This window comes from Citrus clementina, unplaced genomic scaffold (assembly GCF_000493195.1).
Source record: "Citrus clementina cultivar Clemenules unplaced genomic scaffold, Citrus_clementina_v1.0 scaffold_9, whole genome shotgun sequence".
Lineage (NCBI taxonomy): Eukaryota > Viridiplantae > Streptophyta > Magnoliopsida > Sapindales > Rutaceae > Citrus > Citrus x clementina.
The window spans coordinates 9,873,262-9,900,350 of NW_006261964.1; the positions used below are offsets into that span (position 1 = coordinate 9,873,262).

General features: G+C 35.0%; 2 protein-coding genes across 8 annotated transcripts; one reads left to right on the forward strand and one right to left on the reverse strand.

The window, feature by feature from the left end:
* Nucleotides 1–17,587: 17,587 nt before the first annotated feature.
* On the reverse strand, nt 17,588–19,159 carry LOC18032506 (UPF0481 protein At3g47200). The gene is made up of 2 exons (XM_024183171.1): nt 19,138–19,159; nt 17,588–19,019 (listed from the first exon to the last, which is right to left on the reverse strand). Exon 2 carries the CDS (start codon nt 19,009–19,011, stop codon nt 17,689–17,691), a length of 1,323 nt encoding a protein of 440 aa, XP_024038939.1. The 5' UTR covers nt 19,012–19,019; nt 19,138–19,159; the 3' UTR covers nt 17,588–17,688.
* Nucleotides 19,160–24,215: 5,056 nt separating this feature from the next.
* Nucleotides 24,216–26,889, forward strand: LOC18032482 (glycosyltransferase-like KOBITO 1). Of its 7 annotated transcripts, none has more exons than XM_006420518.2 (5): nt 24,216–24,611; nt 25,400–25,591; nt 25,689–25,744; nt 26,193–26,237; nt 26,512–26,889. In XM_006420518.2, exons 2-5 carry the CDS (start codon nt 25,493–25,495, stop codon nt 26,615–26,617), a joined length of 306 nt encoding a protein of 101 aa, XP_006420581.1. In that variant the 5' UTR covers nt 24,216–24,611; nt 25,400–25,492; the 3' UTR covers nt 26,618–26,889. The 7 variants fall into 7 exon arrangements, 4 of the variants coding, with proteins under 4 accessions (XP_006420581.1, XP_024040831.1, XP_024040835.1 ...); XM_024185063.1 differs by having other exon boundaries at nt 25,449–25,591; XM_024185067.1 differs by having other exon boundaries at nt 25,488–25,591.
* The last annotated feature ends 200 nt before the right edge of the window (nt 26,890–27,089 follow it).

Here is a 27,089-nt window from a genome sequence, read left to right on the forward strand (position 1 = left end):
CTTTGAGGGGCCTGTATGACCCACATGGTCACTCCGAGAGTGAGTGTTGTTTTCTAGTTTGAAGTTAGATTAGTTACGTTACGTAAGTTTTTCAGTTGAAGTGCAGTAAAGGCTAGAGCAGAGTTGGTGAGGGTTTTATTTTACAGGGTCTTCTTGTTAGGTGACTATTATTATCAAATCTATCCCTTGCAATAACTCCATGGACACTGAAGAGTTAATCCGTAAGTGCAAAGCAATCACGATCAGAGAGGAAGACAAAAGCAAAATGTCGTTGGGAGTAAACATGAAAGAACAAAGAGGGCAAGTGTTAGCAGGCTGCCTGATGGGTAAAGTACTCCTCTCAAGGGGAGTCAACAGAGAGGGGCTCAAAGTTGCTTTACAGTAGGTTTGGCGAACTTTTAAAGAGGTTAAGATTGAGAGTCTGGGAAATAATATATTTATGTTCAAATTCGCGGAAGAAGCTGATAAAAGAAGAGTGCTATCTGGAGGCCCGTGGCATTTTGATAGGGCGTTGATTGTCCTCACCGAGCCAAAAGGTATTGGGGAGGTTTCAAAGCAAGCTTTTACCCACGTCCCCTTCTGGGTGCAGATACGCAATATTCCAATGGCGTGTATGGAGAGGGACTTTCTGCAAGAACTCGGGGGAATGATAGGAAAAGTAGAAGAAATTGAAACAGATGAGAATGGGGATTGCTTTGGGGAATTTGCAAGAATCAGGATTTTCATCAACATAACACAGCCATTGAAGAAAATCTTATTCCTAAAACAAGAGGGCGAGACTGATATTCCAATGCCAGTGGTGTACGAACGCTTGCCAGATTTTTGCTTCTCCTGTGGCATTATCGGTCATCAATTCAAAGAGTGTGCTCAGTACCAAGGCCAACCAAAAGAAGATCTCTCATTTGGGATGTGGATGAAAGCACTCATGATCGGGGGACGCTCAAGGAAATACCGAGGCAAAGAAAGATGGCAGAATGGAGGTGAAAGAACTGAAAAATCGACAAGTTCAGAATTCCATGATAAGTCCCAACAACTCCAGCAAGAGCAAGTGAAACCAGCTGACAAAAACGGGTTAGGATCCGGGGAGGAGGAAATGGGTCAAACTAAGGAGATTGATAGGACTAGTGAGGTGGAGTGGGTGGGTGAACAACATTTAATGAAGAGTATGACAGAAATGATGGCTACGAAGCAGGCTGACGGTGAAATGCATGGAGGAAGTGCTGGCAATGTAACAGTCCCTAGAGATTTGAGAATCAACACGGGAAATGTAAACTCAACTGAGGGGGAAAAAATAGAAGTAGTTAGGGCCGAAAAACACAAGGAGACTTTGGGCTCAAATGCAGCCCAAGAGGAAGCAGAGGAAACAAAAATAGATACCGAGGCCGGTAGCTCCCAAACTTAGATAAACAAAAAGAAATGGAAGAGGCAGGCACGTGCCATAAAAAATGAAGAGTGGGCAAGCTCGGGCCTAAGAACTCATAAAAGGCCAAATAGCGAGGCAGCATGGCCAAACTCGAAGCTAAAGAAAACTAAAGTGGATGACCCAAGCCATTCGGAAATGATGAATCTTTCTTTGATAGCAAAACAAACCAAGATGCACTGGGAGTTGTTAGCAACAGAGGAAATGGAGCTTTCAACTTCAAGCTTAGAGGAGATATCGGCGGGGGCTGGTAGCCAGCCCCGCCGGAAGCCATAAAAATACTCAGTTGGAACATTCGGGGTTTGGGGAATCCCCGAATGTATCTAGCTCTTAAGAAAATTCTCCAAGTGCACGGTCCTCACCTTGTGTTTTTATGTGAAACGAAGCTGAATACTATGCATATGAATGAGGTCAGTAGAAAATTGAATTATGAGAATTGCTTTGCTGTGAGTAGTATCGGAAAAGGAGGTGGTCTAGCTTTACTTTGGAAGTCTGAAACCAACGTGCAAATTAAATCTTTCAATCAGCATCACATTGATGCTGAGATAGTGATGGAAAATGGGAAGCTTATTCGGTGTACGGGGGTTTATGGTCACCCAGACATGAGACAGAAAGCATACATGGACATTATTGAGGCAGTTAGCGGGTTTCTCTTCCACCCCTTGGTCATGCTTCGGTGACTTTAATGAGATCCTTCATCCGTTTGAAAAGAGTGGGGGAAATGAGAGGCAGTTAAGCTTAATTACTGATTTTAGAGAAGCTCTCCGAGACTGTGATCTTTTAGACATTGGTTACAAAGGGTACCCTTTTACGTGGAGTAATGGAAGGTTCGGCCCTGCTTTTGTGGAGGAACGACTAGATAGATTTGTTTGTAATAGCGCATGGAGAGACATTTTTTCGGATGTTGCAGCTACTAATATTGACACTTGGACCTTTGATCATTGCCCGGTGGTGATGGAAGTTCAAACAAGGGGCTGTGGGATGAATTTTAACCAAAGGCGAGCCACTCGGATCCATTACGAAGATATGTGGAGCCCTTACGATGCTTGTAAGGAAATCGTTGAGGAAGAGTGGAGCATGCAAGGAAGATGGAATATTGAAAATCCTGTTTCGGTGTTTCAAAAAGTGGCCAAAAAATCTATGGCCAGGTTGATTCTGTGGAGCAAAGAAGAATTCCTAGGGAGACAAAAAAAGTTGGAGAAACTAACGAAACAGCTTCGAAGCCTCAAGTTTAATCGGGTTCAGTATGTCGATGGGAATAAGATTAAAGAGGTGGAAAGACAAATCCAAATCTTGTTAGCCGACGAGGAAATTTTCTGGAAACAACGCTCAAGGGCAGATTGGCTCAAGGGAGGGGACAAGAACACAAAATTTTTCCATCACAAGGCATCCTCAAGGAAGAAGAAGAATCAAATTTGGGGGATCGAAAATGCAGCTGGAAGTTGGATTGAAAATGCCGAAGAAGTGGAGCATGAGTTCAGCAAATACTTCATAAATTTGTTTACTACATCCAAGCCTAATCAAGCTCAAATAGCAGCTGCGCTGTCAGGAATATCTCGAAGAGTTTCTAGTGAGATGAATGATTTCCTGGAAATGCCATTCACGCCCGAAGAAGTTGTGGAAGCATTGACACAAATGTGCCCAACAAAGGCACCGGGTCCGGATGGCTTGCCAGCAGTGTTCTACCAAAAGCACTGGCAAACGGTCAAACAAGGAGTCCTCTCAACATGCCTCCACATCCTAAACAAGCAAGGTGATGTAGCCCCACTCAATCACACTTATATCACTTTAATTCCAAAAAAAGGAAAGCCTAGAAAAGTTACCGATTTTAGGCCTATTAGTCTATGCAATGTTATTTATAGGATTGTTGCTAAGGCAATAGCTAATAGGCTTAAACATGTACTGCCCAAAATTATCTCGCCAATGCAAAGTGCTTTTATTCCTAATCGGCTAATCACCGATAATATTATTGTAGGATATGAGTGCCTCCATAAGATAAGACATTGTAAAGGAAGAAAAAATGACTTGTTTCCTCATCGCTATCATCCCATGTGGCTACCATTGCTCTCTTCTTGAGCTTATTGAGAAGAGGGCATTCCGTTCTTATATGACCAGGCTTCTTGCACTCATAACATTTGATTACTTCCTTCTTCTCCTTTCGGTTCTTGAGGTCTCTAGATTTTCTTCGCTCACCGGATTTCTTAAAAAGTTTTCTAAGCCTCCTAGCCAGCATATCCATCTCCTCCTCATCCAGCTCGCTTTCCTCATCACTCTCATATTTCGAGGCTTTGAGAGCAATGCTTTTCTTCTTCTCCTCATTGCTTCTTTCGGCTGCCATGTCTTCCTCATAAGAAATAAGAGAACCAATTAAATCATCAATAGGTAAGATATTCAAATCTTTAGCTTCCTCAATGGCAGTCCTTTTTGGTCTCCATTCCTTAGGTAACGACCTAATGATTTTCTTAACTTTCTCGCTATTTGAAAAGGTCTTTCCTAGGGATCCTAGAGTATTCGCTATGTCCGTAAATCTAGTATACATAGAATATACACTCTCATTTTGTTCCATTTGGAACAATTCATATTGCCGAGTGTACCTACTAATTTTAGACTCTTTCACTTGATTCGTGCCTTCATAAACAACTTCAAGTTTGTGCCAAATTTCATTAGCACTTTCACAACTAGACACTCTATGAAACTCTTTCTTATCTAGTGCACAAAACAAGGCATTCATGGCTTTGGAATTTAGAGAAGCTTTTCTCTTTTCCAATTCATTCCATTCCCGTGAAGGTTTTGCAATATCTTCCCCAACTCCGTTTTTAGTCAAAGGCATAAATGGACCATCACAAACAATTTCCCAAATTTCATAATCTAAAGCTTGTAAATAAATTTTCATCCTAGTTTTTCAATATGGGTAGTCATTACCATCAAAGAACGGTGGTCTAATTCTGGATTGTCCTTCTCTAAAGGTTGAGTCATTATAGGTTGCCATGGATCTTTAACTCTAGACGGTTAAGTCTACACAAGAGCACCTTGCTCTGATACCAAATGAAATACTAACTAGGCAACCCAAGAGGGGGGTGAATTGGGATATTAAAAATATTCAATTCTAAATCAAAACTCAATGCAAATCCAAAACTAATTTAAAGTAATAACAAATAAATCAATCACAATATAAAAGAGTAAGGGAAGAGAAAACAAACACAATGATTTTTACGTGGTTCGGCAATCCCCGCCTACGTCCACGCCTCCAAGCTCACCGGGCTTGAGGATTTCACTAAGCTAGCCTCCCAAGGCTTCAAACGCTTACAATTGACTTCCAAGGTGTCAATGGACCTTTACAACAAGAGATTATCCCCAATCTCTTAACCCAAGTGTATCTCAACACTTACAACCTCTCAAGGATAAATATTACAAATGAATTTTCTCTCACACAATGTGTTTGATTACAAATGAATGCTCAATGTGTGAATAGATGAAGAGAGAATGTGTTTAAAGCTCTATGAAGATTGTATTCTCGGATATAAGCTCAGTGGTAGTGTTGTGATCAATCTTTGTTTGGAATTGAATGAGCTTATTTATAGTTGCAGCTGAAAACTAGCCGTTATAGACTGTCTGCACACTGTCGGATCGCCGTTATCTAGATGTCGGATCACCGTTTGACTGGTCAATATGACCGTTGGGGCTGATTTTCAAATTGTCGGATCGCCGTTATCTAGATGTCGGATCGCCATTTATGTCCAGAGGCTAATCTTCAGTTCTGTTAGATATCGGCGAGCCGTTTATCAAAATTGTCGGATCGCCGTTAGTGTCCAGAGACTAATCTTCAATTCTGTTTGAAGTCGGCGAGCCGTTAACAAAATGTCGGATCGCCGTTTTCTACAGTGACTGCTACAGTGAACTATTTTCTAAAATTTATAGTTTAACCCCAAAACTTTATAAAACTGTGTTACGGCCCAAAACGTTATAAAACTTTGCAAATAGGTCCAATTTCAGAATTTCTAAATAATGCTTTGTTAATCTCAAAACTTTCTGAAATTATGGTATAGCCAAAAATGCTATGACACTTTTCAAATAAGTCCTTTACCAAAATTTCAAGCAATACTTGTTTATTTCAAAGTTTTCAAAATTCTTTCAATTAAACCATAAACTTTGAAAAACAACCAATTTCATAAAATTATTTTTCCATTAAATATAAAATATTTATAATGTGAAAATAATGATTTATTTAAAAAGAATAAAAACAATCAATTTCATAAAATCATTTTTCATTAAATATAAAACCTTTAAAATGTGAAAATAATGATTTATTTAAGATGCATAAAAAATAATTTGATCTTAAAAGATTAATCATTCTTAATCTTGTTTGTTATCATCAAAATCAATATTATGGAAACATATATGTTAACAGATGTGAGCAAAGCTTATGATAGGCTGGAATGAGAGTTTCTTGAACAAACGATGAAGTCCCTCGGGTTCTCGCAGAATTGGATCAGCCTAATCATGAGGTGTATAAGCTCAGTCACATCCTCAGTGATTATAAATGGTGCTGTAAGCAGGGTGATTCGGCCTAAGCGAGGCCTCAGACAAGGGTGTCCCTTATCTCCGTATTTATTCATCATTGGGGCTGAAGCTTTCTCCTCTCTTCTCCAGCAAGCAAAGCACCAGAGGCTTATTCATGGGCTGTCATTTGGGAAGGAGCTTAAAATCTTTCATCTCTTATTTGCGGACGACAGCCTAGTATTCACGAGAGCCTCAGTTACCGATTGCCAAAATCTGAAGAGAATTTTCGACTGCTATTCTACAACCTCAAGCCAGCTGTTCAATCTCGACAAATCTTCAATGTTTCTCAGCGGCAATATTCAGGCTGGGCAAGCGGCAACAATCAAAAACATCTTCCAGCTCAACATTGTTTCAAGACACGAAAAATACTTAGGCTTGCCATCTATGATTGGGAGAAAGAGAACTAGTTTTTTTACTGATATCAAGCTGAAGATCCATAATAAAGTCTCCAATTGGCAGCACAAATTTTTCTCAGCAGGTGGCAAAGAGGTTTTGATCAAGGCGGCTGCTCAAGCTATTCCCGCATATGCAATGAACGTCTTCAAGATTCCCATGGGCATATGTGATGACATTCAGCGAATAATAGCAAAATTCTGGTGGGGATCAGGGACCGATAAGAAGGCCATCCACTGGTCGAGATGGAGCAAGCTAAGTATGGCTAAGTGCAGAGGAGGAATGGGGTTCAGAGAGTTTTCAAGTTTCAACCAAGCACTAGTAGCCAAACAAGGCTGGAGGATCCTGCAATTTCCAGACTCCCTCGTGGCAAGAACTCTGCAGGCGAGATATTTCCAGCACAAAGACTTCATGAAGGCAAGACTTAGCTCGAATCTCTCTTTTATTTGGAGAAGCATTTTATGGGGCCAGCAAGTCATATCCAAGGGTTATAGATGGAGGATTGGAAATGGCCAAAGCATCCTACTGCATAAAGAGAATTGGCTGCCCAGGCCCTTGACTTTCAAACCGATTTCCAAGCCAAGCTTACTAGATGATGCTTTAGTGGCTGAGTTAATAAATGCAGAGCATGGGTGGAATGAAGGGCTGATTCACAGGCACTTTGCCAAAATAGATGCGGAAGCAATTGTTAAAATTCCATTGCCAAGGAGACCAATGAAGGATGAAGTAATATGGCACTACGATAGAAAAGGCCAGTACTCGGTTAAGAGTGGCTATCAGATTGCTTTAAATCTGAAATTTCCAGCCAGGCCTACAAGTTCAGCAGCTGAGCAGAACCAATGGAATACAATATGGCAGCTCACCTTACCAGAGAAAATCAGGATTTTTGCTTGGAGGGCTGTAAAAAATCTTCTTCCTTCGGCCGAAAATCTATGGAAAAGGAAGGTGATTTAGGAGCCTGTGTGTCAAATTTGTAACAACAAGCTGGAAACAGTTTTTCATGCTTTAGTGGGCTGTAAGGTGGTGCAGAAAATCTGGAAAATTACCAGATTTGAGGATGATTTGAAGGATTGTGTTGATCAAGACATTTTAAGCTTGTTGATTGGCCTAAAGCTGAGAAGGAGTAATGATGATATTGAGCTGCTGGTTTCGATCTTATGGATGATATGGAATGCTCGAAACAATTAGATTTTTAAAAGAGTAAAAGAAAGCCCCCAAGTGACAGTCTCTAAGGCTGAAGCTGTGCTGGAAGCTTACCGAAGAACCCAGCTTCCAGCAGCTACTCATATAGGCAACCAAAGATCTCCGATGCTAAAGGCCTGGAATCCTCCCCAAAAAGGATTCTTTAAGGTTAATGTAGATGCTGCCACCAATTCGGAGAAGCAAATTGCAGGTCTAGGGTTTGTAATTCGAGACGAAGATGGGAATGTGATTGCAGCTGCAGTCAAAGTTTCCAAGTTCTATGGTGATGTGTGTTTCCCAGAGGCAGAAGCAATCGAATGGGGGCTTCAAGTTGCAAGGAATGCTTGTATAGAGTCTTTGATTGTGGAATCAGATGCTCAAGAGATTGTTAAGTTAGTTAACAACAATCAGGGCTGCAGATCCGAGATCTTTTGGACCATTTCAGGCGTGCAGAGAATTTTGAAGAGCTTTAGCTCAGTTTGTGTCCAATATGCTCATAGATCTTGTAATGCGATAGCCCACTCTTTAGCTAAGCTAGCTCTAGAGATGCTCGAAACTATTGTTTGGATGGGTTCATACCCTCCCCACTTGTTGTACTTATTTTCTTCTTTGAGTTGAAATGAAGGTACTTTCCATTCAAAAAAAAATAAATACTGAGTTATTAGTGATGGAGAAATTGGGATTTGCATGTACTATAGTGAGGTAAAATATTTTATATAAAATTTTATATTTTTTGTTTTCGTTTGTGATTGTATGTTAAAATTCTTATAACTTAAATTTTTTTTAATCTCTCGTCTGATATTTATGTCTAATTTTTTTATTTTTTTAAATATTTTTAATTGTATATTTACTTCACTCATTAATTTTTTTTACATTTAAAGGATCATAATTTTTTCTTATTATGATTATGCACTGAGTAAATAATTTAACGGTTAATTAGTAGTTAATAATCTAAAAATTAAAAATTAAATTTTACCTACATACTACCAGTAAAAAAGTATATGAGAACCAATTTTTAAGAATTCAATAAAATTTAGGTGAGAATCTTGTTCCATATTTGTAAGGGCAATATTTGTAAAACTAAGGCGTGCATGTAACTATTTAAAAAAATTATGTAATTTAAGTAAAATGGCACATCAAATACAGCTGACAAAATATTTTCTTTTTACTGACATAAAACACGTCTCATAATAACATTGCGAGAGTGAGTCAGAACACTGAGCATGGCACTCCATTTCATGAGTTATAGCTTTCAAGAAATTGGATTTATTTTTTTTGAGGACAAATGTATAGTATAAAAATTATTATTTTTTTATTAGGCTGTGGATATGTTGAAGTAAATCTACAGTGGATTACAAATTTTAACTACACACGCAAAGTGATAAATAATAAAAAATTTATTATAATTTTAATCGTGTGATTATAAAATGGTGTTCTTAGAGTAACTTCAACATAGTCAAACTCTTTTTAAAATTAGTAAAAAATTAGGACCCACGGCATTTAAATTTTTCATGGGATAAGATTTGATTTTTGATTTTTCTTTTTTTAAATATCAAAACAAACGTTTTTTTACGAGTTAAAAATCTAGAACTAAGATATATGGATGTTAATCCTTAACGTCAATTTACGAATGTTTTCGGTGATTAAGGTATTGCAATTTTTTTTCCTTTATTCAAAACTCAAAACAAAGACTTCACCAAATTTAAATATAAAAAAAAATCAACAGATCAATTTTATTTTATTTTTAACTTTTATTGGAAATGTTGATTCTCTCATTTCATATTCTCAAATTATTCTTTCTATATGGTTAAAAAAAGAGAGGTCACTCAACTTTTGACCGGGTGGTGGATCGATATGAGAACAACAGCAGTTCGAGCCTTTCATAAATTTAATGTAAAGTTGTAGTTTTAATTATTTGTCTGGACAAGTATTTTATAAAATTTAATCAATTTATTTGATTGTATGATGTAACTATTTGATAAAATATCAGTTCTCAAAAAAAAAAAGGAAGTCAAAGAAAATCAAAACAAATTTAATATAATTGTGATAATTGTTTGAGAAAGATGAAAATGAAAAAAAGAAAAAGAAAAAGAAAAAAGGGGAATTAGTTAAGAAAATTAAATTAAGGAGAGATCCGAACCAGTACAGACACAATGACTGATTATATAGAAAAATTGAGATTAAGAGAGATCCGAATCAGAACTGAGACAATGACTGATTATATAGCGTAAAATAACAGTGACTAGGAATTAACAAAAACTTTTAATCACACAAAAAAAGGAAAAAAGAAAAAGAAAATGGTAACAGTAGTAGCGAATGCGTCAGTCGCTTCAGCTGGCACTGGTCTGAGAATAACATAAAATTACTAGAATAGAATAAACAACACAGAAACTTATCTCCCGTGGGAGATTAGACGATGATTATTCATTGCCACTCTTTTGGTTACACTTTGTCACTAGATGTGAAAAAGCTTAATTACGAAGGCATAAAAACTTCTTGACTCCGCTCCTCATCGGAGAGGGAGGGTTCCCTTGCACCGGATTTGATCCGCTAGGTTGACTTGGCCCATTAGCGCTAGCAGGACCCGCTTGAATATTGTTTCGCTGATTTTGTGATTGGGAGTACTCTGGGGGGTATGTAAACTTTTCCTCCATCCTCTCTGACTTTCGTTTAAAGGACACTTCTATAAACTCCATGGAACAAGCTTCCATATATTTTATGGATTTTGCCCTCGCTTGTTCTTGCAGTTCTTCATCAGACTGGTTTGGCTTATAAACAACTGCATCAGGACTTGTTATCCTGTCTGGACTGGCCAGTGTGGGTGCGTTTGCGCTTGCGCTTTGATTCTGATTGTTGTGGCTGGCGTAATTGGCATTGGCTTTGTTGGTTTTGGTCTGGAGATTCATCCTTTGATTTTGGTGTATGAGTGGCTTGGATACGTGTGGTTTCTGGTTGGGTTTCATCAGGCTTCTGCTTAGGAGAAGGGTCTTTCTCAGGACTACTACCGCTCGTGATTTGTTCTCAGCAAAATATTTGCTCAGAGTAAATGACTAGTTAGCTATATAGACATGATAGAGAAGCATTCATATTCATGATGGATGAAGGAGGGGTGAAACTTCTTCTCTGTTTCTTCTCTATTTCCGTGAAACTCCCTCTACTTCTTCTCTATTTCCATGAAATAGATTTTATTTATAAAATAAATCGTGAGTCTGTTTTGTGACATGGCACATCAAATACAACTGACAAAATATTTGGAAAATTTACGAAAATAACCATAAAATTTTTGCTATTTTCACAATTAACCCTCTCAACTTTTTTCTATCAACATTAGCCAAACACACACTTTTCTCCCCAAATTACCCTTCTTTACAAACCAAAAGTAACTTTTTTTCTCCCCTTTCGTCAAACCAAAGGCAGCTTTCCACTCTTGAATCGTCAACCAACGGCGATGGCAAAATACAACGATAAAAGCGAAATCCGATCATAATCTATCCGGATCCAACACTAATCGGCATCACACAGGCATCTGTCGCATCAAAGCTTAGTGCGACAGGCACCAAAAATGGTTGTCCTGTCAGGCAATGTGTACCAGATGCTTAAGGATCACGATCTCCAGGTTCAAGAAGCTGTTAGACGAGGACATGTTGACAAGGCAATGGTCAGAAAAGTTACCACCTTCAAAACTGTTGCTTTATGGCAACGCAAAACTGGATTCCGGTGCCATTTCACTCACCCAAGATACCACCTTCTCCATCGGAAGAGCTCTCTAACATGCTAAGATCCCCTTAAAACATACAAACTCATCAACTGTTAGATCATTTGAAACCTCTTTCACCTTCTCCATCACCCCATACAAGGGCCAGCGTCCAGGCCATGATCTGGTCTTCATCTTCGTGCCTTCTGCAGGCATCCAAGGATCACGATCTCTAGGTTAAGTTCAAGCCTTGTCAGGAAGATCATTGCTGTTGCCCAGCGACGGCCGCCGACGATGGGAGGTTCTTCGGTTTGGGAGAGATGGGAGAAAGAGAGATTGTTGGGGGAGAGAGGGGTATTTTGGTCTCAAAGGCTTTTTTATGGCTAATGTTGATAGAAGTTTATTTGGAGGGTGAAGATGAAAAAAGTCAAAATGTTTATGGTTATTGGTGTAAATTTCCCAAAATATTTTCTTTTTACTGGCATAAAACGCGTCTCATAATAACATTGCGACAGTGAGTTAGAACGCCGAGTATTGCAGTCCATCTGATGAGTTATACCTTTCAAAAAATTGGATTTATTTTTTCTTAGGACAAAAGTATAGTACCCTATAAAATTATTTTTTAATATTAATAAGAAATTAAGACACGCAACATTTAAATTTTTTCAAGGGATAAGATTTGATTTATTAATTTTCTTTTTCTTTTTTTAAATATCAAAACAAACAGTTTTTGACGAGTTAAATATCTAAAACTAAGATATATGGATGTTAACTCTTAACTTCTATTTACGACTATTTTCAATATTTTAGGTATTGCAATTTTTTTTTTGTTTTATCCAAACCTCAAAACATTTTTTTTTCTTTGTTGGCCACACAAATGTCAAAATTGGCTGCAACATCTAGAAGCTGCATCTAGAAGGTTTGAAGAAGCAAAGCAAAATAGTTGGCACATGGCTTTGAAATTCTAGATGTCGTAATGTTTGGTAAAAGAAAAAGAAAAATTTAGAGCTCAAAAATTCAAAGTTCGAAATTTTTGAGCTGTATGGCTTGAAGTTTATGTCCACTTTTTTGACTTTTGAGGCAAAGTTTTGCCTATAAATACAAGTTCTCAATTTAGAGCTTGTATCCAATTCCATCGAGAGAGAATCATTGACTTCCTTTAGAGTTGAGAGTACTAAGAGTTTAATAAACTCTTGAGTGATTAGTGTTCTGAGAGTTTGGGTGTATTGAGGTTTTGGGAAGTGAGCTAAAATACTACAATATTTGTAACTCCTTTTCACTAGTAAAATATTTTCTTCTGTCTTCGCCCGTGGACGAAGGCTAAAAACCGAACCACGTAATTTCTGGTGTCTAATTTTTGTGCTTGTTCTTTATTTTCTTACAATTTCATTTTAGCTGCGTGTCTACTTCACCCACCAATTTCCTAACAACAAACATATTCATGATGAAACCTCTCAAGAATCGCGACAAAGGTGGGGATGGAACTTCTTCTCTACTTCCGTGAAACTTCTTTTCCACCGAAATGGAAAGAATTCTGATTTACAATAATGAATCGATGGGGTCGATGAGATTGATGTTTCATTGAATTTTCCAGCCGACAAGTTCTTGATTTTATGAGTTTTTGATGAAATTGAATGTTGACTAATTAATGATACAAAGAAGAGCCCATCGTCAAGTATTTGGCATAAAGCGTGATATAGAACAGGTCACACATCAACATCATATGTGATATAGAACAGGTCTATCAATGAAAATGTATTTGTAATATATCATCGAATTTTATCATGATGCACGCTGATTACACTTTGGAAGAAAATAAAATATCTACACCTAGTCACCTACTATAAAGCTGATTTATGTACATAATCAAACGAAGCAAAAAAATAAACTCCTTGATCGGCAAGCCGCAACTTCCGATAGCGAGCCATGCATGGCACTGGATTGCTAATTTGGTTTGCTCCGGCCTGACTTGACCCGTTATTAGGAGTCGTATATTGTGAATTTGTGAGGACGTGCTCAATGAATCAATGCTATGAAATTAACTTTTCATTATATTTTACTTCCGAGTGGGCCAATTTCACTCTAGTACTTATTGAATGTACGAACTGATCAAATTCTTAATATTAGATTGAATCCATGGTAAAATGTATATGTTTCAACAAATATTCACACCTTTGGAGATTTAAAGTTAGCCATAAGCCTACACATTTTCTTGAATTATTAACATTTAAATAAATATTCACCTCCCCAATCAAAATCCATGAATTATTTGTTGTGCATAAAACAACAGGCCATGCGCAGATAAAATTAAAATTAAAAAAAATATATGTACAGAAGCAAATTCAAATTATGAATACTCGTGGTTGAATAAGGTTTACAAGACATATAGGGTGCGTTTGGTACACGTACGGGTGCGTTTGGTACACGTATTGTATTATGCTGTATTGTATTATTTTAATGCTGGTGTATTGTATTATGTTGTATTGCATTAGCAATGTATTATAATAATACTGTACAATGTTTGGTGCTACACTGTGCTGTATTAATTTTTAGTTATACTATGTTTGGTGTTGCACTGTATTGTATTAATTTCTTTTGGTGATTAATTTTAATTATATATTTAGAAAATAATATCTACTAGTACTTAGAAAAATACTAAATATAGAAGCGTTAAATTTAAGAATTTTTACATCAATTTTTTTGTTTAAATAAAAGAATCATAATTCTTTATGTAAAACTAACAAATTCTAAGATTTACAATGATAAAAGATTTATTTTTTCAATAATTCATAAATATATAACCTATGAAATAAAGATTGAAACAAATAATCCAATCAAATAGCATTTAAAAACTATCACAAGATTCATTCAAAGTTAATACATACTTCAAAAAATCACAAATTAGTAAAGTAACACAATAGTTGTTTGCGTCCGATAATTTAAGTACACACATCTACAAGCCAAACTACTAATGCAAAATATCATTGTTTAGTTAGAAATCCATACTCTCTAATCAAATTCCACCTCTCCTCTCGTGCTCACACAAAAGCATCCTAACATAAGCCAACTTACGATCACGATCATTTCGTAATACTTTGAAAGCCCTTATATGTGAAGGCTTCTCAACCATCAAATTTAAGGCAATAAGCTCGTCATCCAAGGAATTATCTATCATAAGTCATTTCTTGTTGAACAAATAATAAATGGTAAGAAATTGAACTCACTGGAAGCAAGCAGCAGCCGTTGGAAGGAAATCTAGTTTACGTATTTGTTTTGCAACCTAAATAAAAATAATCCATTGAAATGAATAAAAAAGATGTCGATTTTAATGAATAATTAAATCTGAAAAAAAATTCATCTATGGTATGCAACATTTGCTAGCTACAATAGCTATAAATATGTGTGTATTTAGCAACTAACAAGTCCTTATAAAATTCATATGAGTACTTAAACTCAAACTCTTTTACTCATACACTAATTTTTTTCCTTTTAATTTATGAATGGACAACAAAACTTGAGAAACTTTTTTATCCCCACATAACATGAATTTGTCCAGGAAAAGATCATCCATTGCGCCAATAATACTCTACAGGTGGTTATATATTATATAAAAGAAGATAATGTTCAACAATAATGGTATTTTAAATTTTTTGTTTGGTCTTTAATCATTTGTTCATAAAGTTACTGTCTTTTTGAATTTTATCTTTTGACCAAAAAGAGCAGTACAATCATAAATAACCAATTGCAACTTTTCCAGAAACACCAGCAGCAACATGATATTATCACTTTCTCTAATTACAATAAACATATTTAAGGAAGTTAAAGCAAAAGCACATGACAGGACAAATTTACATGTTAATATTAAACAATGAACAAAAAATAAGAAAGTAACTGGAATTACACAATTCCAAGACACCAAATCAAAAATTTCCCAATAACATATCACAAAGAGAGTTGTGCATTGCCAAAATCAGAGAGTGAAAATAAATAATCAAACCCAAATAGAATTCGCCAGACATTATATCACAAATTTAGAGATGCAGCAACGTCAACGGAGAAAGAACTCACAGATTTAAAGAGGCAGCAGCGACGAAGAGAGCAATAACAGCAGCACTAGGGAGAGCAACGACGAAACAGACATAGCAGTAACGAGGGAGAGACAGCGGCAGCACAGAGAGAGATCACCAGCAGCGAGAGACAGAGCAGCAACACTGGAGAGAGCAATTAGCCCCTTATTTTCCATAAAAATCAATTGCCACGAATGTTTGATTGTAACGGAAAAACATGATTAAATTGAAAGCAAAAAAAATAAAACCCTAATCTAGAAATTAAACCTAAATTAAAAGATTAAACCCAAATAAAATATCAAACCTTAGGTAGTGAAGGACATGGAGAACAGTTGTATTGCACAGTAAAGATGGTGTTGCAGCGGAGGTGGTGTCACGTAGTGGGGTGCAGTGGAGGTGGTATCACGCAGTGGGTGGGTGTCGCACGATGAGGTTACAGTGGAGTTGGTGTCGCACGACAAAGGCTGCTGATGTGGTGGTGGAGCGTCGTGGAGTTGGCTCTTGTTAAGCCACTGCACAGGAGAAATCACAGAACGAACAAGGAGAGCTATTTTGGTTTATTTGAGGACAAGGTGAGAACGGGAAGGAAGTCTAATTTTTTTGGCCTCAGAAATAGTTGCAAAACCCGCATAAACCCGACCCCCCCTCGGGTTTAGTTTATGCGGGTTTGACCGTATAAGATTTTGAGTTGACCACATTATAATACTATGTGATGTAATTGCCAAACATGGTATTATAATACTCTAATACAATGAAGAGTTCTAATACCATAACCAAACATGCCCTTAAAGCTGCCAATATTCCAACAAGAGTACCGTTGATTGGAGCATTGATGTGTCTACTTTGCACCCCGCCGTACTGTATGATAGCTTCACTCCTATGAACGAAAAGCAAAAATATGAATGAAGTTAGAGATGAAAAGTAGTGTCATTCTAGAAATGGGGGTGAATAAGTGATGATGATGATGATGAAACCCACCTGGAGGTGGAGGGAAGCGAGAGGAGGATATGATAATGAGAGATTTTTGCTCCTCATTCATTATCGTTTCTTCTTTGAGAATCAATTGCTACGCTTTGTCATTTATTTCGTTCATTGTTCATCTGTTTGAGCAATATGTGCTATATAGAGTCCACAAATTCATCATTTCTGTAAATAAGGTAATATGACGAAGAAGATGAAATTATCTAACTACCCTTCACAATAACATTGATTTATGACCAAGCCCGACTCGAAATTCAATTGATGGGTTTTTTTTTTGGGCTGGAGCCCTATATTTCTGTCCAATTGGTATCACTTTTTGTTCATAAGAATTTTCATTTATTTTATGTAGTTTATCATGCACTGGGAAAATGCTAACTGTGAGGGTATAGGTACATAGATTACGAATTTTTTCTTCACCACGATCAAGTTCCAGGTCAGCTGGTTCACTAACCATCACTTGCCCATTGCTGATTCCAAGAAGTAAGTATTTGGGATTGTCAAGTTACATTTTTTTAAAAGGTGAAACTTCAACTCATCCCCCCACATAGAATGAGAATTTTTAATTTGCTCTCTCAAAAATGTGAAAGTTCTAATTTATCACTCATTTTCATTTAGAAGACAATTGCAAAAGGAGGCACATTATTTTTATTTTTTATGTTCTCAAAAAGTAAGTGGGAGTAACTTAATATTTTGACATTTTTAGTGGATAAATTAAAGTTGTTTCTAAGTAGAAGTTGAATTAAAATTTTATCCTTTCTCGAATCTTATTTAGAGTTGAACGTGGTGGTAGAATAGAGAGTTAAGTGCATAAGAAAGTCAAGAAATAAATCAAAATATATTAAATTTTGATGTTGAGGATCTGCCACAATTTTTAAGGAACCAAAATACTTTAAAACTTAAAATTACACAGCACATATCTAAGCACTTGGTCTTTTCTGAGGAGAGCCTATGTAAAATTCCTAGCTAGGGCCAATCAAATAGATATCAAATTCAACGTTGATCTATAATTAATTCATTAATGCTTTGTTGAACTTACTTTAAGCAAAAATCGACGGTTCTAGATTACATCAATGAATACAACAACGGATGACAAAAACTCATTGTATATTTTTGTGTTAATTTCCTTTTGTGATTCACATCCTTATCTTGGATTATTCTCGATTGTTCTTGCCCAAACCTTCCAGAGGCTCTCATACCAATCTCATTTGCAGCAAATTTTTAATTATGGCTTCCACGTCAAAACCACATCATTGGGCTATCTGTCGAACAGCCTTTGTATGACACAATAAGCATGGCAACCACAAATCTCAAATTGAAATTTATAATTTTCTAGAATTATTGAAACACAGCCTGTTATTTATTCAAAAGTTTGTTTACAACTGCTTCTATGTTCAATGGCTTTGCGCTTGTTGATAATAAGAAAGAACTGCAAACAGAGCTTGCAGCAACGTTAGGAGAAGTAGGACAACAGCAGCAAGAACGGAGATGATTGCCCATGGAGTGTTGAAATAATTGTGCCTCAACTTGGCCATCCACTTATTACGACGCCTACTGCAATGCAGAATCACTTTGTTGAAAACCTCACGGTAATAGAACTTCTCACCGAGTACAACGCCATCACAAAGCTTGTTCAATAAGGTTGCAATCACTTCGTCATCTCCTAACAAATTCTCAATTATTCCACGACGGCGGAGTAATTCAGCATCCTTTGAAGAATTGATGAGGCAGTTCAGGAATTCGACATAATCGATTACATGCTTCAGATTTAAGTCTTGAGAACACTGCTCGTATGCAATGAAATTCTGTAAAATAGTTTCTGTAGCATCACCAATTTCCAAGGACGGCATCTTCATTACCCCATTTTCAAACTTAATATCGAACAAGGAATCATCTTTAAGGACCTCAACCTTCCGGAAGTGGATTCCAGCCTCTTGAATCTCTGTGGCAGAACCAATGAAGCTCCAGTAACTATCATTTGTGGCATTATTCCTATATGCTTCAACTCCTGCAGGTGAAGGAAGCCAATTTTCGTGTATTAAATGGACCACATGTTTTATTTCATTTATGGGGTAAACATCAACTTGATAAACAATATCTCTTCGACAACCTTTCCCTGGTAATATGCCATTGAAAAAACGCAGGATCATGACAAGAAAGTTTTCGTTCCTTGAATCACTAGGCATGTCAGTCATCATAAACAACTTCCAAATAACAAAAAATGGAAGTTGATTCTCAAGCAAAATCATATCTCGTGCTATGGAAGGTAACATCCAACCTAGTTTAAAATTTGGGTCATCATCTCCTCTCAAATGTTTCAACCTAAACTTGCGAATAACTTCAACAATAAAGCAACCATCGAGAAGCATCATTTGCACAAACTCATCTCTGTTTAAACTTGTGGACCCTCCATAACACTTTCGAGCTCTTTCTTCCAATGCCCTCATGGCCATGACATAGTCTGACAAAGGTATACGAGTACGCTCTAGAAGTTTTTTAAGATAGCGAGTTTTGTGCTCTTCAAAGGCCAATAATTGTTCTTTGCCGTGATGATAAGAACCAATTGCTAGCATTTCTGGTTCATAAGCCTTTTCATTTAACTTTCGCAGTACATCAGGCACCTTGAAAATGTTGAACTGATCAGATGGCGTAGCTGTTAGACGACGAAGCTTTTGCCCAACAAGATCAAGCACTATGTCAGCTGGTTCACTTGCCATGACCTGGTCTGCATTTAAGTCACAATATCAAGCACTATCAAATTTCAAGAATGTTGAAATCTGCATTTCCATAAATTATTGACATCCACAGAAAACACGAGTACTTAAATTTTTCATAAAAGTTACCATGAATGCCAAGAATTATATCTGAATTTCAAAAATTTCGATGTGTACTAGCTAACAACTACTGATTGATAATAGTTTCAACATCTAAGAATTTTAGTTACAGCACTTTTTGTACAACAAGAGGGAAGCAAAATCAACAATAATAACCCACTAATCGAATGATCATAAACAACTCAAAAAGTTATATATTTTTTTCAATTTCAATTCTTTATATCCTTAGAAATAATTCCTACAGCAATGATCCCGATCACGGATATCGCCCCTCATACAGTCACACGGCTAGAGAAACTAAGCAAAATCCATACAAAGTCGATTAATGCTTCAGAGTTGTAAGATACATTATTCTAAACAATTTTGTGATAACTTGTTTGAAGGCTATCGTTCCTATTGCTTGAGGAGATCGCAATCTTACCAGTGCAACGATTCTTGCTTGACGAGATCCCAATCTTACCAGTGTAAGGAACTCGATCCTTTGCTTTTTCTAATCATACAAAGGAGACTGCATGTGGAAAAAGGCTATGATGAATGATGAACCACCAAAGAAAATAAATTAAATTGTACGGCAAGTTTTTCTTTCTTTTATATTTTCAATTTCTTATCATTAGGCAAATAATAATAATAAAAATAAAGAAGGAAAAAGGCTTTATAACCCACCCAAAAAAAAAAAAATAGAAGTTCCTTGGAAAATTTATGGAAATACTTTTCGCTTTTCAATTTCACCAAGCCATACTCTCACCAAAAGTCATACTCAACTTTCTTGTAAAGTTAACCAATTGCGAAATTTTAGTCACATTTACCCTTGATGGACGCACGCCATCTATCACCCGGGAAATGGCATCGAATAAAAAAAAATGGAAAACACTTTCAAAGACATTTAAGTCACTTCGTGTGCCATGAACTTTAAACCTCTTTTTCTTCCAAAATTATCAATTTCGTTGAGGCCCACCCAATTCAAACACTATCACTCTTCAATCGACAATAAATCCTCAACAATCAAGTCAAATGAATAATGTTAAAGTCGTGAGCAGGGGTGAGAGATGAGAGAAATGTCTTTTATTTTGCTTTTGTATTTTGGTTGATTAAGGGTAAATGTGTCAAAATGGCATGAAGTTGGTTATTTTTATAAGAAATAAGGGAGAACCTGTGCCTCTCGGTTCGAGCGGGAACTTCTAATCTGAGTTGTGGTACGGGTTTAAAGGTGCCTCCCACAGTTAGGGCCCTCCCCAGAATACCTCGTGGTCAAAACAAAAAAAAAATTAAGAAGTGCAAAGTGGCCATGTCTATAAATTTCCCAAATTTCTTTAATTTTTTTCTAATTAGGAAGTAGGACAAGACTGCCATTTTTTTCGTCAACGAGACTACCACTTTGAAAATTCTTTCATATGTTTACAAAGTTGGATTATTTCTAACTTAGAGCGAGCTATCGATCCCTATTTGACTCTCAACCTTGAAGATTGTGCAGACAATTAATAGGTGACGGGGTAAATACGTTACAAGTTTATCAAATAAAAAAATAAATTTCCTTTCTATTCAAATGAATATATACCAATACACTTATTATTGAAAAAGTAATAACCTCTTTGGCACAATAACTTTTCAATATTACATTTAGGGAAAATAATACCCACACTCTTAGGTGGTGTTTGATTTTAAGAAATGAGAGGAGAGGAGAGGAGAAAAAAGGAGAGGCGTGGAAAGGTGATGAGAGGAGAAGACTCAAAAAATTAATTGTTATTGTTTGGTTTCACATTAAATTTGAAAGGAAAAGAAATTATATGTTTTTTATTTAGACATATATACCCAATATTTTTACTGTTAATATTGTTAACAAATAAAAAAATAATTAAACTATGAATTAATTTAATATAGAAAATAACTTAATAACAAAACATTTAATTTTATATTATATTTTTAATTAATTCATTATTATTTTATAATCAAAATAAGTAGCATTGCATAGTTAGTTATATGTTTAATTTAGTTTCAAATATTTATAATTATTGAAAACAATAATAGGTTTTGCCTATTGAAATTACCTAATTAAATAGAGAATTTTATTTTTTAAGATAAAAATTACGCCGCCGTTGACCGTCGTGGACCTCCGTTGGCTGGCGTTGACCACTGCTGTTGACTGATGTTGACCGCCATCTTCCCAAATATTTAAACAAGATTTGAGGTAAATAACAATGTATATTAGCATTTCTAACTCCATAGAGTTGTTGATTGGCTCATGAGAATTCCATTGGTAACCGTTTTGATGGTGAAATACATCTCCGGCGAAACTTCGGCGAGTCTTCGGTGACAACCTTAATGCTTTTTTTATAAGTAAATAATCCTATTAATTTAAGAAAATAAATATAAATTATTTTCACTTTAACTTATTTAAAATTAATTTTATTAGAGGATAATATTGGAATTTTTGTATTCCAATAGATGAGGAATTTGATAGAAATTAAATTTTAATGGAAATTCAATTTCATTGAATTTGGTCCAACCAAACAGTGGAAAGTGAAAAGGAAATTAAATTCTTTTCCTCTTCTCACTCCTCTACCCCCAAGGAAATGTTGCCTTAAGGTTTGAGAAAAAAATCATGTATACTGGCAAAGCTAACCGCTCCAGCCCGTCTAAAATTTTGAGAAACTTACAAAAATGCCATTATGCAAAATTTAAAAAGTTATCACTGTTTTATTTACAATTATACCACTCTTTTTATTTACAACTCTGCCATTCACATAAATAAATAAATAAATAATGAGCATTTATTTCCTTCGGAATTCCATATCATGCTCTCTTTCTTGGCTTCTTCAGTTCTTCGTCTTCTTCTTGGTAAGAGTAGATTGTAAATTTATTTTTATTCAATCATTTACAATATATTTATTAATTATAAGGTAGTAAATAATTTCATAAATGACTATTATATCTTTTAATCATAACAACCCAAATAAATATAAATATGGTAATACGATAAAAATAATAAATAAATATCATATGATACAAATAAAATATTGTAATAAGTATATTAATAAAATAACATGTATAATGAATATTATTTTTAATATTAAGTTATTATTAATCTATCATGATGGGTTTTATTAATACTAAAATTTTAATCCAAAAATTGACTTTAAAATTTATACTAATATAGACATAATGAAAAAGATATTGTAAATAAAATAATATAAACTTTATAAATTACTGTGAATGTTAGGTATAATTATTTTAAGGGTTATTATTATTTCACTACTTCAAAAATTGAAAGATATCAAACGACTATAAGAAGTATTGTCCCCTATCATTTTCCTACTATATCTTTACAAAAATATCATTTTACTACTTTTTCATTACAACTGTTAGTTGACTAGTTAGTTGACTAACAAAATACTAATTTTACCCTTCATGATTAAAAAAAATGCTTGAAGCTTATTTACAAAAGAGTAATGATATAGCCACAAACTCTTGTACAAACTGACGTGGCATGATAAGATTGGTTGAATTAAATATCACTTGGCCCACATGATTTGTTTTTATTATTTTATATTTTCATTCAACCAATGAATTAATGCCACGTCAGTTTGTACAAAATAAGTTTGTACAAGAGTTTGTGGCTGTATCATTACTCTTTACAAAATTAGCTCTTCTACATTTATTCGATCATCCAAGTTTCATTTCCAACATTATGATATAAAAATGGTATCATTAATAAGATAGATTTGTAAGCCATTTAAAAAAATAGATACAAAATACCAACATAATTCTTTTTGTTGGAATTATAATATATAGATTACAAATTTATCTTATTAATGATTCTATTTTTATATTCTAATGTTGTAAATGAAACTTGGATAATCGAATAAATGTGGAAGAGTTGGTTTTGTAAATAAGCTTCAAGTAATTTTTTTTTTAATCATGAAGGGTAAAATTATTATTTTATTAGTCAACTAACGAAAAAGTAGTAAAATGATATTTTTGTAAAGATATAGTAGGAAAATGATATCGGACAATACTTATTGTGGTCATTTGATATTTTTCAATTTTCGAAATAGTAAAATGATAATAACCCTTATTTTAATATTATTAATATGCCAAATAGATTTTATTATTAGTAAATAATAAATGAATATGACAAATTAATAATGTTAAAATAACTTTTCTAATATTCCAAATAATTTATAAATTTTATCTTATTTTATATATTATATTATTTTTATTTATATTTATTATAGAAGTTTATTTAAAGCCAACTATTGGGTTGTTGTAATTAAGGATATAATAGTAAAAAAAAAAGATTTGTGTGACCATTTATGAAACTAAGGGGATTTGTGTGACTATTTAAGCAAATCTTGAGGATATGAGTGGCCTTTCTCCTTTAAAATAAGGAATCCACTATTGAATGAACAATAAACAACTCGACAATTATATTTTCATTTTAAATCAATTTCTTTTTTATTTCTTATTCTTTGATAATAATTCATATAACATTGAGGCTGATCTGATATCTTGACTCTTGCATGACTAAGTAAATAAGAAAAATTCATTGGGTACAAATACAGTCACTACAAGAAAATATGCAATAGATGACGGATAGTTTATGACAGATTATAGGTATATCATGAAATTACAACAACATTATGATAGATTTTCAATCTATCATTAGATTTATGACGGGCTTCTGATAGAAATATTTACTATCACGAATTTATGATGGTTTTATGATATGATTATTTTTTATCATGAAATTATGATAGAATTGTGATAGAAATTTGGATAAAACTATGGTGCAACTGTGGTACCGTGCCACAGTTGCACCCAACCGTTGGATTCCCACTTATTTAAGTGGACCCTACTCATTTGAGTGGATACAATGGCTGGTGCAACTGTGGCACGGTACCACAGTTGCACTGTAGCCTGACCCTAGAAATTTATCCTATCAAAAAAATATGATAGAAAAATGATTTTAACCACATTTGACCCAAATTTGATGTATTATTTTATTTAAAAAATAAAAGATGTGTTTTAATAATTAAAAAAATGCCACCAAAACGCTACCATTTTAGCAACTTAAAGCTTTGTTTCTTTTTTCTAAGTGTTAAACGTTATAATGCTACTTAGAAATCAAAATCCCTAAACGCTACTTCTCTTCCTCCTTCTCTCCATTCACAAACCCTCTGTCTGAAACCCTTATTCTTGCCGTCCTTCTACTGTTCACAACTGTCGTTGCCATCATACTTGATTTCTTCTTGCTTAGTTTCACTTTGGCCTCTAATACGATCTGTCTCCTTCACTTTGTTTCACTCTATCTCCTTGGCTTTTAGATCGGAATGGACGTTGACTCCTCCCTCCTCCCTGCCACCACCACTGTCTGTTCCTCCTCCTCCTCCGGTGGTTGCATTGATATTCTTGGCCGGAGTAACACCCCTTCCTTTTCTTATTTCAAAGACTGAAAGTTTAATTACGGAGCCGATCTAAAAGCCAAGGTGAGCCTTTTTCTTGTCATTTTCGTTTGGTTTGATTCATACCCTTTATGGGTTTTTGAAGATTAAATCTTTGATGGGTTTCTTTTTTGTTTTTGTATTTATTATATAGTAGACACATTATTTTGTTTTTGTTTTTTTTCCTTTTTGTTTTTCTTTGTATGGCATAAGTTATTTTCCTTAATTTTTGGACGATTGTAATTAGTGGGTCTATTTCAGTTTTTGGATCTTGCTTCTTGAATATTCACAGTTGCGTTTTCTTTCTTTTTTGTTTTGGTTGAAGAAATTTGATTATGTTTCACTTCTGTGATTAAGTTAAGTTTCTTCTATTAGCTTTATTTACTCCATAATTTCTTTTTTACTAAGTATTTGCAAATGAATATTCCATTTTACTTTCACTATTTTATTTTATTTTTGCTCTTTTTAACGTTTAGTCAATTATTCTCATCTATGGAGTTTTAAACGTTGGTATGTGCTTAAGCATTAAATGCAGATGTGGAATGGAAGTGTGCTGATTTACAACATATTTTAATGATATATCTCATACATGAAACATAATTTTCTAAGGAAATTCTTAAATTTACTTGTAGAATGAGTTATGATTCATAAATCTGGAGTACGTAGTAATTGCTGTCCCTGAATGTAATGGAATTCAATAGAAATTATACTGCAGGCTGAGAAGTTTTTAAATCAGGCTGTGATCAATGACGTTACTCTGTTTTTTTTTCCCACTCAACAGAGAAATTTAGAATCTGTTTCTTTTGGATAATTTTAAATTTGCTAAATTTCAGGTATTGGCACCAATTCATGTACTCTTCCTATTGGTTTGACCTTGTCTAGATATGTATTACAACAAGCACTTTTGCTGGCCTTGAATAGACCATATGCAGGATCACAAGGTTATTGGTATTTCCAATTTTTTCCTTTTTGTGGAGGGGAAGGCTACCTCTCCTGCTGTATCCAAAGTCTTTGAGTCAGTTTCGGTGAGATCTGCTTCCTCAATTGCTTGTAATAATTAGGACTTTTCACTTTTGTTTTTCAAATATCCATAGCCATGAACTATAACTTATATGTTTGCAGGGGGTAAAGGTTGTTATATACAGAACAAGAGAACTAGAGGAACAACAAGTCAAAAGGTCAGTGTATACTGATATTCGATTTAAATGGTCAATGTTGATAGAGATTATATATTTTTATTTTTAATTATGCATAGTTTTATCCAATTTCTAATTGTTTCAACTAAGATGCAACACACTTTGTTTTGAGTTTCTTATGTGCATACACAGAGTTTTAAAACTGTGATGTAAATGTGAAGAGTTTATGACATTGGGTTGGGGGTGAGGGGTTTAAATTTTGTTGCAAGGTCATTCAGTTTTGTTTGTTTATTACCTGAGATAGCTACTGTAAGATGTACCTAGCAATATTGATATGGTAGTCTTCCTTAATTATGTGAGTGGATCAGTACTTATTACACGAATAAAATCCCATTAGTATATTTTGGTGCAAAAAGAATTTCACACTCTTTATTTTGATGGTCCCTTTGCATTGTCACGTTGACATGAACGATAATCATGCAATATACAGGAGAGTAGCATTGAGTGAGATGATATCAGGGAGCCTTTTATTGAGGTAGGATCTCTCTTTTGGTTGCTTCCCATGCTTCTGGCTAGGTAAACAGATAAATCAATGTAATATCAGTCATTCTAGGCTTGTTTATTAAAGGCTTCACAAGTTTTTTCTAATATGATTATCATCTGGAACTTTTCTACACACTCTTGGATGGTTGCATCTTAACACGAGCACACAACATTCCTAATTGTTGATTTATCACGTTGTCACATGTCTCGATGTTTAAGAAGAACTATGACCATCTTCCTAAAGATGTTTACTTTGGAAACTATAGGGAAGCAGCTCGCAATAATCTGCAGTTGCAGCATAAAAACGGTACTGGGTATGTGGCTGGAATTACAATGCTGTTGGAAGATGGTGGGTTGCTAGGTATGAGTTAGAGTGTTGATGGGTATGTGGTAGTTGGAGTATTGCCACTGGAAGAGGGTAGTATTGCTGCTGGAAGTCTTGCTATTGGAGTATTTCCATTAATCTTTGGGAGTTTTGTTGGGTAACTTGGCTTGGTGGCTGGAATTTGAATTGCTTTTCTTGGAGTTTAATCGGAATTTAACAATTGTTTTATATTTTTTGATGGTTCTTTTTAATTTGAGATGTTTTATTATGTATTGGTGGTGATGACATTGGATATATAATAGATGTATTTATTTTGAAATTAATTTGTTGGATTGAATGGATGTTGATGGGTATGTGGTAGTTGGAGTATTGCCACTGGAAGAGGGTAGTATTGCTGCTGGAAGTCTTGCTATTGGAGTATTTCCATTAATCTTTGGGAGTTTTGTTGGGTAACTTGGCTTGGTGGCTGGAATTTGAATTGCTTTTCTTGGAGTTTAATCGGAATTTAACAATTGTTTT